General features: G+C 34.8%; 1 protein-coding gene across 1 annotated transcript; it reads right to left on the minus strand.

The window, feature by feature from the left end:
* Nucleotides 1-763: 763 nt before the first annotated feature.
* Nucleotides 764-2872, minus strand: LOC116212505 (myb-related protein 308-like). Its single transcript, XM_031547153.1, has 3 exons — nucleotides 2539-2872; nucleotides 2229-2358; nucleotides 764-1660 (listed from the first exon to the last, which is right to left on the minus strand). Exons 1-3 carry the CDS (start codon nucleotides 2666-2668, stop codon nucleotides 1243-1245), a joined length of 678 nt encoding a protein of 225 aa, XP_031403013.1. The 5' UTR covers nucleotides 2669-2872; the 3' UTR covers nucleotides 764-1242.
* Nucleotides 2873-13209: the final 10337 nt, after the last annotated feature.

The raw sequence follows: 13209 nt of genomic DNA on the forward strand, positions 1-13209 counted from the left end.
GGAGAGAGCACAAGAGAAGCTTGCATATAAAGGGTGAGATTATTATTTTTTTTCCTTTTTCCAGGTGAGTTAATTTCATTTGAATGTTTGGTACATTGGTATATTTTAATTAACTTATTAACCTGGGAAATAATTCTTATGGTCAATCTAATCACTTCATGCTAAATGCCAGCTTGAATCAACTAATATGATGTAGAGTTGTCTTCTCCATGATAAGAGCATAAAAATATATATATTAACTCTGCTTAATTCAGATGAGCGAATGGGAAGTAATTGATAAGACAATTCAATTTTTTTTTTATATTATTGGCACTAATAAATAAATTGCATTATCCACATTCTGCTTCTTCTACTCATTCTTTTTCGTTCTCTTAACTGATTTAAATAAATTTATATTTGTTTGCAGTATTATTTTCTCATATCTCAGTGCGTAAGGGAGCTAGGGAGGACCACAACAATAAAATTTATCGTTGAAAAATTAATTCATAAAAGAAATATAAATATGCATGTTTAATAGTTTACAAATTATATAATTGATATAGTGAAAGTAAAATTTGCATCTTTGGATTAATTTCTTAATCAGTCATCAGTCAGATTTATTTATCCACTAATTCGTGTTAATGTTTTGTAATTTTATCACGTGGATTCCGTTACATATAACCGTTGCACACAAGACTTTCTCTGAATGATGAAATAAATTTTAGGCACGTATATGGATATCGTGAATAGACTTAAATTAAATTAGCATAATAGAAATTAAACCTGGAAAAAAAAGATAGAAACTGATGATATTTACTTTTTATTTCTTACAATACAATGCATATTTGTCTTTTTTTTATTCGGGGAATAAATTGATAACATATATAATGGATCAATAACATGTCTCACTAGAGACTGGGATCACAGCTCAAAATCTTTGCACTGCCTTTCGTATGATCGTCCAGCCTTGTAGAACTTCATGATCTTGTTTATCTCCTCTAAACCGAAGATCAACTTTGCGATTATCATCTCCAGTTGAGGCTGACGAGCTGATAAGGGTTTATTATCCTTTCAGATCGTAAAATTTGGCACAGACGGGAACACGAATATATTGATGAATAAAATTGCTCAATAAGATAGTATTCCATTCATCTTGATCTGGCAGTAACTTGCTGATGCTGGTATGCTCCAATGTTTTCCATTCTTATCAAGCCCCCTCGATAAGCTTAGTGATCTCAAAATCAGGATGAATTGATTCATGACTTATCTGAAGAGAAGCAAAGTAGGAGACTGTGCACTTAGCGAGCCACTTTCTGCTTTACACTTGGTAGGGTTCGGCTCCTTTTCGACTTTAACTGGTGAAGGAGATGGAAAGCTTATTGCGAGGTCGAGGTTCAAATCGGGGACCTCATCTGGAGAAATTCTGTCACCACATTCCTTCTCATTATCAGCGTGGGATTTCAAAGATGAAGGAGCACGCACCTTTAAAGTTGATGAGGTGGCACTGCTGGAGGCATTATTATAGGGGGCTTGAGCCGTTGAGCAACGAATGCTATGATTTAGTCGGTGGTTATTGGGATCGATACCCATTTTCAAGAGTTTCCTTCGTAGATGAGAGTTCCAATAGTTCTTCACTTCATTATCGGTACGTCCAGGCAACCTCCCGGCAATAAGAGACCACCTGAGAAATGTTTGATTTTCATTAGAACATCCATTCCAGAACCACCAAATCGATACCAGAAAAACCATAGTAAGTTTGATTGTTCAAAGGTATAGAATAGCTGCGTTGATATAGAAGTTTTGGCATTTCCGTATCATATATATAAAGGAAGATTCATATGTTCCACATCCATCTGGTGTTCATGGTATTTGAACCCTTCCCAATTCAATTGGAAATCTTATCAGCCAAGGGGAGCCGCTGTTTAATTTCTATAATCCCAAAGGCCGAGGATAACATATATAGTGTGGTATTGTATCATGGAGATACATGCCTTGAATTGCAAGCTTGGACTTGTAAGTATGGTGCCCGGTGGGCAAATTCTTCAAAATAAATTCTTCACAAGTTGGGATTGTTTCGATAAATGTTGGAGGTCGGATTCTGGAATTTAGATAAGGTGCTGTGAGTATATATGATGTAACCGTGTTCTGGAAAAGGAAACAAGTCGTTTTTGCTTTTTCCCGACAAAGCACCTAGGAGAGAACAAATATAGAAAAGGAAAAAAGGAAATTGGAATTATTTGGAAACGCACCGGTTGCCAAGAAGGGCATGGAGTTTGATGATGAGATCTTCTTCATCCTCAGCAAAGTTGCCTCTTTTGAGGTCAGGCCTCAGATAGTTTATCCATCTCAGCCTACAGCTTTTACCACAACGAAGCAGGCCTGATCACACCCAACAAGAACCATACACATGATCATCAGAAGAGAAAAACCACAAATCCGATTAAATTATCAGTAGCATGCTTAAACGCTTATTCATCAATAATTCATTCGGAGTTTGGAGTTCATAAATTAATTAGAGTGTATCTAACTGAGATGGCAGTAGTACTAGCTAGCACGTACCGGCTGCCTGGGGGAGAGTACGCCAACAGCCTTCGCCATGCTTGCGAATGTAGTCGATGAGCTTCTGGTCTTCTTGCTTTGACCATGCTCCCTTGTTTGTGTCCCGCTTGTCACAGCACGGCTTCCTCATTCTTCGTTAATTAGAAGAAGAACGAGGATAAATAGGTGTATATATGTGTGTGTGCGTGTTTTGTATGGCTATGTGTTTGTGTATGTATGGAGAGAGTAATGGAGGATGTGTTGAAACTATGGCTGGCAAAGCGGGGGAGAAAAATTGGGAGATGGGATGATATATATTAAGGGTAGTTGTTGAATTGCATGGGGGAAGAAAAAGGAAGAAGAAGAAGAAGAAGAAGAAGAAAGAGAAGAGAAGAGAAGAGAAGGACGAGAAGGTTGACTTGGACTGGCCGGTTTGCTCTTCCATGCATGACCGCGTGGTTGTGACTACACGGGGGATAAGGAGGGAGGGTGGTGATGGGGACTTTGGACAGAACATTGATTGCATTAATATTACTGTTAGTTGCCGTTAAGTATTAGTCATTATCCTTCACTTAAAAACTCATGGATCAAGAGAGGGGATAAAGAGTAGCGCACCTCTCACCTGGTGATGAAGAACTCCCATGTTCGATACCCATTGGGCCTATTCATGTCCCTTTATTAGATATTTAAGATTTTTTTTTAATGTACTAGATTTATGGATCTCCCTTATAATCGAAAAAAATTCATGGATCCTATCGAAAATAAATTTATAGTTGGTATGTTTCGGGCGGTAGAGCACACTACAAGAAAGTAAGTTTTTAGCTGCCAAAGGAATAGTCACAAAATGCAAAAATTTGGTCACTATATGTATTAGTGGCCGAAAAAGATCGTCACAAGCCCTTACTTAAAGTCTTGTGGCTAAATGTATTAGTGACCGAATTAAAATAATTACCACTGAAAGTAGAGATTTTTAGCGGCCAGATGAGATAGACACCAAATATACTATATTAGTGGCCAAAATCTTAATCACTAAAAATTCATGGAAGCATCACTCTAAGTTCTAATCATGACCAATTATAAGCATCAAATTAGTGACCAAGAGTTCGGAAGTCGGAATTAACTTCTATCTGTCTTAAAGAATTTTGGTACTTATGAGAGAAGGAAATAAGTAATGTTGTACTTGAACGAGATTCTCGGTCATATTTTGTGGCCTCAAGAAATGACATATATTTAAATACTTATGCAGCATAGTAATTAATAACTTCCACAATAATAAAAGGTATTATTTCAATATCTTGATTTATGTAGAAATTAAATAAGTATGCTGAAATCTTCCAATAAAAAAAAATTCACCAACAATGATTAATTACACAAACTTAATGAGCATACTAAAACCCTAAAATACAAAAGATCCAATAACAAGATGTTAGAATAGCATTTCTTGTGCATATTGCCCCTTTCCTCATCATGTATCTCATGCATCACAAATCAAGATTTTTTAGAAATAATAACAGCGTTCTATATTAAAGGATCTCTCTATCAGCAATTATTGGTAGAGGTTTTCATAACCCAATTCAGAGGAATACTTGAATATAAGTACATGAATGATCACCATGCCCCCCAAAACAAGTAAAATAAAAAAAAGTAATTAAATACTGCAGGTCATAGGTTATGCTCATCAAAGAAAGAAAACAGAGTATGATATTAAAAAAAAAAAATTCCAAGCTGTTATTGTTCCATCCATTTGCTAGAATCATAAAAATTTAAGAGTAGAAGCCAATATAATGATTCTTACCTTCAAGGCTTGCCATTGCTTTCTTAACTATACACCTAGATTTTCCACTCCCAGTCTATATTAAAAGAAAAAAAATCCTTCAAATTGAATTGTGATATACATAATACCGAAAAGAAATGCCCAAAAAGATATGGACTTCTTAACTCACTAATTGTAGATCTGCAACAGAGTCCGACCTAAACCTAGCATTTAAATTTATATATCTATGAAAAACTAAAAATATATAACTCATAATACCCCAAGAGAATCACTAATCTGAGGTGAATGTGTTTCTTTTAGCGGCAACAAATACAAAACAGTCCCTAATCACACCGTCATCAGTGAGCAATATAGATCTATCACCAAAATATTATATATTTGGCGCCATATTTAATGAGATTTAGCTACAATCTTTTTGTGGCCATTCTATGTTTGGTCACTTATAATCACTAAGCAGTGAGTATTTCAAAATTGTCACTAAAATTAAAACATTAGTGACTGTTTTCTAATTTTATCACTACAAATAAGACCTTCAGTGACTAACTATATTGGACTCACATAAAAATCCTCAGTAAAAACCTATTTTCTGGTAGTGGCACTAGGCCGATTTCACGACAGTCTTCGATTGCTACCCATGGATAGCATATCCAACGGTTTTATTACCACGCGGATGATGATGTAGGACGGATAACCTGAGGGCAGTCATGAAGTTTGGATAAGACAGTAATTACACGTCGATAAGTAAACCTAACAGGGTCGATGCGGATTTTTTTTCTGAATTATTAAAAATAAAATAAAACTCTGTAATAAGTTCCACCGGTCGCGAACCCTACCCGACTTTCCGGTGTATACATGTAATCGGCTTGGTGCATTTCACATGTATGTTAGAGTAACGAGTCATGAATATCCCTATATGATATGATACGTGTTGTGTAAAAAATACATAAACCACATCGTATTTAACAAAATTAACGCGACATATTAGACAATTGTGACATCTCAAAGCTCACATGATATCAGCGTGAATGTTCAATACACTGTGCATTCATTTACACCACATTTAATTAATTCCACGCGAATGACCTTCAAAACTAATCAAGCCCACGCGTGAGGGGGTTATTGAGTAATATAATGTAAACCCCATTGCATTTAACAAGATTTATCTTTTAAATTAGATGGGTGCGATATTTCAGATCTAACAATCCATATATAATTGCTAATTTACATATGATCCCTCTTGAGTAACCCATTTATTTACACCAAGAAATTAACTAATAATAAATGCTTCTCTCTAAGATTTGTCTGATTAATCCATATGGTTGAATATATTAAAGTGTGATGAGAGCAATATTTCTTATTATCTCTGGAACATCAACTCCACCTTAATGGAAAGATCCCTTTTGCCTTTTTTGTACAAGAAGCAAAGATGTCATGCAATGCACATATGTGCTATATCTTGGAGTTTATCTGAATGAATGGACTTATTATTCAGCTCAATGGAATAGACATACTCTGCACCACCCCAACTTGAAAGGGAGAATTCTCATGTCTATCAAAATTGCATGAGATTGCTCCTGGAGGGGGAGAAAGATACTTCAGCTCGAGTCTCTGGCTAAGACTTTTGTCGAGTCCAGAATTGGTGATGGTACTGTGACAGTCTTTTGATTTGATACTTAGTTGCCTGTGGTAAGTCTAATTGATTACCGCGGACAACGTCTTCTTCGCTGTCCTACTATACCAAGGATGACTAATAAGGTGGCTTATATTATCTACAGAAATAGTTGGCATTGGCCTCTCGTAGTAATGACATGACCATCAAGTCACAAGAGATATATAGGCATTAGCTGTGCAACTTAATTAGGCCTCTCGACGTTGATATGATGGTTGGAAAGCATCTTCATTTAAAGAACTAGCGCGAAGTTTGCTTGTGTTTTACAACAAAAGCAAATTAATATTGTTTTTCCCTTAAAATTTAAAGTTCTACACGAACTTGCTTCAGCCACACGGTGTAATTTTTTAAAATTGTCGAATTTTTTCCTCGTTTTTATTGTTAACCTTATGATGACTTGCGCTTTCATTGGATAATTTTTATAAGTCAATTTAGATGCTTCCTCCAGAAATATTTAAAAGGTTTTATAAAAGGCAGCATTTAATTTTCTTAATTAATATAAAGAGAAATCAAGAAAATAAATGTTGGCGTAAATTCTGCTACAACTGCAAATTGTCTATTTTGCAAGTTGTTGATTTAGGTGTGATTCGATCGAAGTGGTTGCATCTGCAATTCCGGTTACTATGAAAGTCGTCTGTGTTTTCAATATACTGGAATTACCTTAAATATAACATACCATTAGTTGTATCTCAATTGAACCAATCTACCTCGCTCTAATTTCATGATTTTGATTTTCAAATGATCAGTTAATTCATGGAAGAGGCCGCTTTGCATTTTCCCTTTCATTAAGTTAATGTGAGAGATCATCCAGTAATAAAAATCTTTAAAATAAACACAAGAAAATGAATATATACATTAACTTAATGAAAGGGAAAATGCAAAGCGGCCTCTTCCATGAATTAATCCAATCAACTTACAAGAATATCCAACACTCACCCAAAAGCAAATCCCTGGAATTTATAACTGCAGGCCTCACTCCTCAGACAAAACAAAATTTACAGCTTTGAACCGAAAATTGGGAACCATTCTAACCCTCTCCTTTACATAATTCGAAGTTCTCTTTACATTCATTTTCGAGTCCAACTTCCAGCTGCCTTTGGGGGAGGAGCATTCCGCCTCGGTTGCCCATTGACCTGAGTTCTTCATATTGCCACCCACACTTAACTATACACTTAGTCAAATGCTTTGCGTGATTGAACGAAAGAAAAACATAGGGCTGTGCAGGCCTAGGCCCCCTTTTTTTTAATGGTATCCGGACCCCAACCTGTAGAAGTCTGGTTCGAAAATTTTAAAACCGGACCTTAACTTGTTGACACCTGAAATTAGGCCTTATTTAAAATTTGAATTATATCGAGTGTTCTAGGTAAACGTTTGCAACCTATAATTTTCTTGTCATCTCATCAAACACTATAAATATAATTAATAAGATTAAACTGCATTCTGCATGTTCATCCAAACATGATCAAATAATGCTGATATCCACAAAAATAACTTACATCTATTCGATTAGAATCGGAGTTTCATCTTATCCAATAAATTGTATGATGGCAGAGGGACGAGAATTGAGAAGCGAGGCGGACTCGGGTGAGGGAAGAAAAAGGGAAGATAATTGATTAAGGTTTATTTATTTATTTATTTTTTATAATCCTAGTAACCTTAGTCTTTAACTTAAAAAAAAAGTTCATGTCACTGTTTCTGAATCTTGGTACCATGTACAATAGAACCATAACTAAAACCTGTTTTAACTAGTTCCTTACATTGTTTTATGGACCATAATTTTGATTATATCTACCTGCAACCTCCCTATCATATAGTTTCTTATTGGTTTTGGGTCTATCTAGTACCCGTGTACAAACAAATGGCTTCTTGACTCAGGAAACACCCCCACAGTATCCACATTTAGCATGTGTTTGATTACAAAAATTAAGTGCTGAAATTAAATTTTCAGCAATCAATTAGGTTTAGCTTGTTTGATAATGCAAAAAAAATTATTAACTTAAGTTAATGAGTTAGCCAAAAAAGCGCTTAATGATTAAGTAAGTCAAGAACTACTTTTCTCTACTTAATCGCTCAACTATCTAGATATTTTTTTTATATTTGCAACAGTCCCCTAAATTTTTTAAAATTGCAATCTGGGCACACTTTTGCACAAGTTCAATCAAAGCTAGAGAAAGAGAGAGAAAGCGGTAAACCCACGACTTGGGAAAGGTCAAGCGGGGTCGCTGACGACCTCGCCTGGCGGTGGTGGCCGATGTCGAGGCCACCGTCTTCTGAATCATCTCCCTTTCACTCCTCTAGGAGAGATAGGAAGACTGGAGCCACGAGGCTTCGTCACTGAAAGGGGAGGCAGAGAAGACGATTCAGGGCGGTGGTGGCCGGCGTCCCCCCAGCAAGGTCCCCCACCCCTAATGGATGGCCGCATCGGGCCACCACATCCCCTTCCCCTTCTTAGATCTCAGATCAATCAGACTTGTTTTTTGTTTTTTTGTTTTTTTGTTTTCTTTTTGTTTTCTTTTTTATTTAGGGCTTTAAAGTACAAAAAAATTTCAAAAATTTTAATAACAAAACATGCTTTCTTGATTCAAAACTTTGGATGGGAAATTGCTCTCATAAGTGCAATGTCGCAGTGGCCACTGTATCGGAGATAATGTGCTAATTGCTCTCCATAAGAATGTGCTAATCTCATTATAAAGAGCTACGGTTTTGGGAATAAGGCACAGACCCAATGTGGGTGTCAGTAGTGTATATATATTGATATGATATGTACAAGTAAAAGCGGCATCTATCCAAAATTTTAGAGGAAGGTTGAGGGGTAGAACAGAGGAATTGTTCTGAGAATTCATGATTCAGAGAGATGGCAAAGGTCTCAGTCAAGTTAGGGAAGCAAGAAGGTAGAAGAGGACGGCGAGAAGGCTAGGGTTAGAAGATCAGAGAGCTACAGCTCTGATACCATATAGAGAGCTATGGTTTTGGGAATAAAGCACACGCCCAATGTGGGTGCCAGTAGTGTATATATATTGATAGATATGTACAAATAAAAGAAAATTACATATTTTTATTTCTAATATACATCAATCTATTAGATTATATACTCTAATACTCATGATGGATGTACTATTAATTGGAATCATGATTAAGGCACGCTATTCTTTTTTCTTTTGGGATTAAAGGGGCTAGCGCCCAGAGAAAATAAAATGGTAAAATCAACAAGAACAAAGTATGAAGATCCCAATAATATTGCCAACCAAGAGATGGCATAAATTATTAGAAATCGAATGAAGAAGAGGACCCATAGTGAGAGGGAGATAGCTGTCCTTGCAAGCCAATTCTAATAGTAAATTTTTTTTCGCTGAATAAGGCATATTATAGATTAAAGAACGGAAGCTACAACATTGTTTCGGAGGTTCGAATATCCCTGAAAGAAACAAAGCGAATCAAAATTTGACTTTGAGTCGAACTGGCCCAAGTCATGAGCAAGGGAATTATCCGACCTTGGAATCCAAGAACAAACCCAATGCGAAAAGCTAATAAGAGTAGAAATAATATCCGATACTAAGCTCCTAATCTCCCATGGCGAGGTATGTGGGCGCAAAATGGCATCAACAAGTAGCAAGACGTCACTTCGTAGCCAGATCTTGGTCAGTCCTCTTTCCGCTGCAATTGTTACCGATAAGAGTGCTGCACGGGCCTCAGCTTGGAGCGGGTTGTCTTCATGTAAGATCTTGAACCATGAGAGTGCTGGAGAGCTACACGGGTGTTCTAGAACTCCTGGTAGGCAAGAGTTGCTATTGTTCCATGAAACATCCGTGTTGATGACGCTCCAGTCAGGTCTAGTGGGTTCTTGCGCAGGGTCGAGTTGTAGAGGCGGTGCAGATGGGCTTCCTTCTCGGGTCCTATTGCTTTGGCTTCTCCTGATGTGTTCCGAATAGCTAGATTTGATTCTCTTGATGGTTTGGTGAAGATCTCCTGGCTTACCTGCATGGAAGACATCATTACGTGAGTTCCATAGCAGATAGAAGGTAACTGCTACAGATAAAGAGAAATTAGCCTTATCCGAGGAGTTATCAATCAATGTATGCGGAGGGCTAGCAATAAAATTGATCATGTCCTTAACAGAGAAATGTGGGATAACGTTTGACTGTATATCCCATATAGTAATTGCCTATCCTGTATGTGTGGGTCACTGTTTTGTTTTTCTATTATAAAATAGGCTCGTGAGCCAATGAATATGTAGGTCACTGTTATCTTCCTCGCCATAAACTCCTTGACTTTAGAGTGGAGGGGCCTAATTGGAGGAGTACTGATACGGCAGAAGACGTGGCAAATCGGTATCACGAGAAAAACAGGTTCTGACGACCCTGTCTCGACGGAAACGGTCTCCGAAGCACAAGTCACGGCCTTTGGCCGTGAGAAGACATGATTTAGGCCGAATTTCATAATTTAGGGCCTCAAACGGGCAATTTTATGTTATTTGGGTGTTTTTGTAATTTTAGGAAAAGTTTATTTTTTTTGTGTAATTTAGGCATTTTTAATCCTATTTAAGTGATGTAAACCTTAAGCTAAACAGTTTTTGATTATTCAATAAAGTTTGGAGCTACCATGCCCTTTCGCCTATTCTCGGATTCGATTCGAGTTGGATGCCAATTTCCTAGTAATTCGAAGAATCAATAGGGGATTGAAGGTCGTAGTTTCGGTATTCTGCAGAGTCAACGGATTTGTGACAGATTGTTCGCGTGTACGTTGCGTCAAGTACCATTTTAGTTATTCAATCGTTTAAAAGGTGCACATGTGCCATCTGGTGAGAATGGTAGTTTAATAACTTATATATATATATATGATGCTTAACAATATAAAATCCCTCCGGGATATAATTAGTGTTTATTGCCAAGACCTCCAGGTCCTGAGATCAATCTTAGATTAGTGTCTAAATATATATATATATATATGTATGTATGTATGTATGTATTTTTTTATTTTTATTTTATTTTTTGCTTGGAAGGTAATTCAGTATCTAAATTCAAAGGTAGACCTTATATACATAAGCATATGAGCAGAGAGAGGGGACAAAAAGAAACCATGGTGTTATTATTATTATTATTGTTGTTGTTGTTATTATTATAGTTATTGTTATTATTATTATTATTATTATTTTAATGAAACCCTAAATTAATAGCGTACTCCAAGGAGAAAAAGGTGTTTTCTCACCTTTTTCGTTACGTGAAATACCAACCATTATCAAATAGATTTTCTTCTATTTTTCTTTTTCTTTTCTTGCTAATTTACATTTTCCAATCTCTAATTAGAAGAGAGAAATTGATTGGTAGCTTCTAATTGATTGGGAACTGAATGAGAGGAAAGCGCGATACTCTTAATTCATAAGACACTAAAGAGAGCTAGTTGGATGAAGGAGAGACTGGTCGCAATTGGATTCGTATGTGGGGGGCGGGGAAGGGTATTAACTGAGAGAGAAGTTACTTGGTTTGGAAATGAAAGTAACAATCTCTTAATAATATTTTAAAACAACATTTCAATATCTCATATACGCATTATATTACAGTAAATTAAAGTACGGTAAATAATTGATCATAAATATTTTGCAATTGCAATTTTTTCTTGGCACGTCATTTATGCTTTTAAGAACTCTAATTCAATAATAGTTAATTTGAGGTTATGTTAATTATTTTAAGAACTCTAATTCATAATGCTGAAAGTGATGTACGACAATTTTTAATGGAGTTGGTATATCAAGGTAGGATTTTAAAAAGAGGAAATTACGCTATATATCTTATGGTTTCACTAGATTCTCAAATATATTCTATAAGGGTTTACATTTTGTTTCAAATCTATCATTCCGTTATATTTTCCGTCAACATTTAACGGTGTTGCTGACGTAGAACCTAAATAGGCCCATTTTTGCCACTGTGGGCCTTTCCCCAGGATAAATTTGAGGAAAAAAAATTAGAATTATGGGCTAGATTTGAGAAAAAATAAAATCATGAGATGGGTTTGGAGCTTACTTACGTTTCATTAAAGGATAAATTGACGGCGGGATAAATTTGAACTAAATGTAAACCATGAGATATTTTGAATAATTTTTTAAACATATGATAGATTTGAGAATTCAGTAAAACCATAGGATATATGCATTTTAAAAAATAGTCATTTAACCTGTGATCCGAAGATATCATTTGTGATAGAAATGTGTATATTTTATTATTTAACTGAGTATTTAAATATATTAATTATTTTATAATTATGGACTTAACTTTTTGACGATCTTCAAGCTGATTATGAACAGAAAATGTTTAAATCATTATATTGAGTTGGCTCAAGTAAACGCTTTATTTACATAAAAAAAATCTATTTACTTAAAAATATGGTGGTTAGTTAATTAATTTTTTTTTGTTTCGAAAGGTAACTTATCATTTCTTAATATCGAAATGGATAGAGAAACTTTGATGTTTTCTAAATTTTTCATATTTTATACAATAATAAATCACTTCAAGAATTTATATGTTTCAACTTAGAATAACATAAATTTAGTTTTTATTTTTATCAAATTTTCTTCCATTTTTATCCTATGTATTATGTGGTTAATTACTTAACATTCTCATAAACATATTTTGTTTTTAAAACTTGCATTTATAGAGTTATTTTTAAATTCCTTTGTAACGGTTTTCTTTTTTCATTTATCTATTGATATATTTACGTAATTTTTATTCAAGTGAAAGTTTTTGTCAAATCAATTCGATTATTTTAGTGCAGAAAACTATGAATTATGGATAGCATATAAATTATTAGAAAATTTTAATTATCATATTTTAGTAAATCGAATTTTACATGTAGTTTGGCCCGTGGAAAAGATTTTTGTTCTCCACGAGAATGCAAAATTGACTGGTACAATTAAAATTAAGAAAACTTAATAATTGTTACTTTTCTTCTTGAAAGTTTCCGTTTTTCTTTTTTTTGAATTTTTTGAATTTTATTCTGAATTTCTTGTTTAAATTTTTAATATTTTATATTTAATTTAATTTTTTCATTTTTTTGAAGAAAATTTTCGTTGTGTTTTGTTGATGCTGAATTTTATTTTATTTTTTAAAATTTCACATTTTTTTCTTTAATTTTCTGAATTTTTCCGCTTATTAAAATTTTTTTATTTATTTTATATTATTCATTTGAATTTTTCTAGTGCCACGTCACCAAACCATTCACCAAATCAGCTAAAATAACACAAAATGGCAAAAATGAT

The sequence above is a fragment of the Punica granatum genome, chromosome 6 (assembly GCF_007655135.1).
Source record: "Punica granatum isolate Tunisia-2019 chromosome 6, ASM765513v2, whole genome shotgun sequence".
Taxonomy (NCBI): domain Eukaryota; kingdom Viridiplantae; phylum Streptophyta; class Magnoliopsida; order Myrtales; family Lythraceae; genus Punica; species Punica granatum.

What these genes read in the sequence shown, in the direction of transcription:
- LOC116212505 (XM_031547153.1), bottom strand. Translation starts at nt 2,668, where the DNA reads ATGAGGAAGCCGTGCTGTGACAAGCGGGACACAAACAAGGGAGCATGG. An exon ending in TACTCTCCCCCAGGCAGCCG is followed by an intron (nt 2,359 to 2,538) that starts GTACGTGCTAGC and finishes GGGTGTGATCAG; the next exon opens with GCCTGCTTCGTTGTGGTAAA. An exon ending in CATGCCCTTCTTGGCAACCG is followed by an intron (nt 1,661 to 2,228) that starts GTGCGTTTCCAA and finishes AACATTTCTCAG; the next exon opens with GTGGTCTCTTATTGCCGGGA.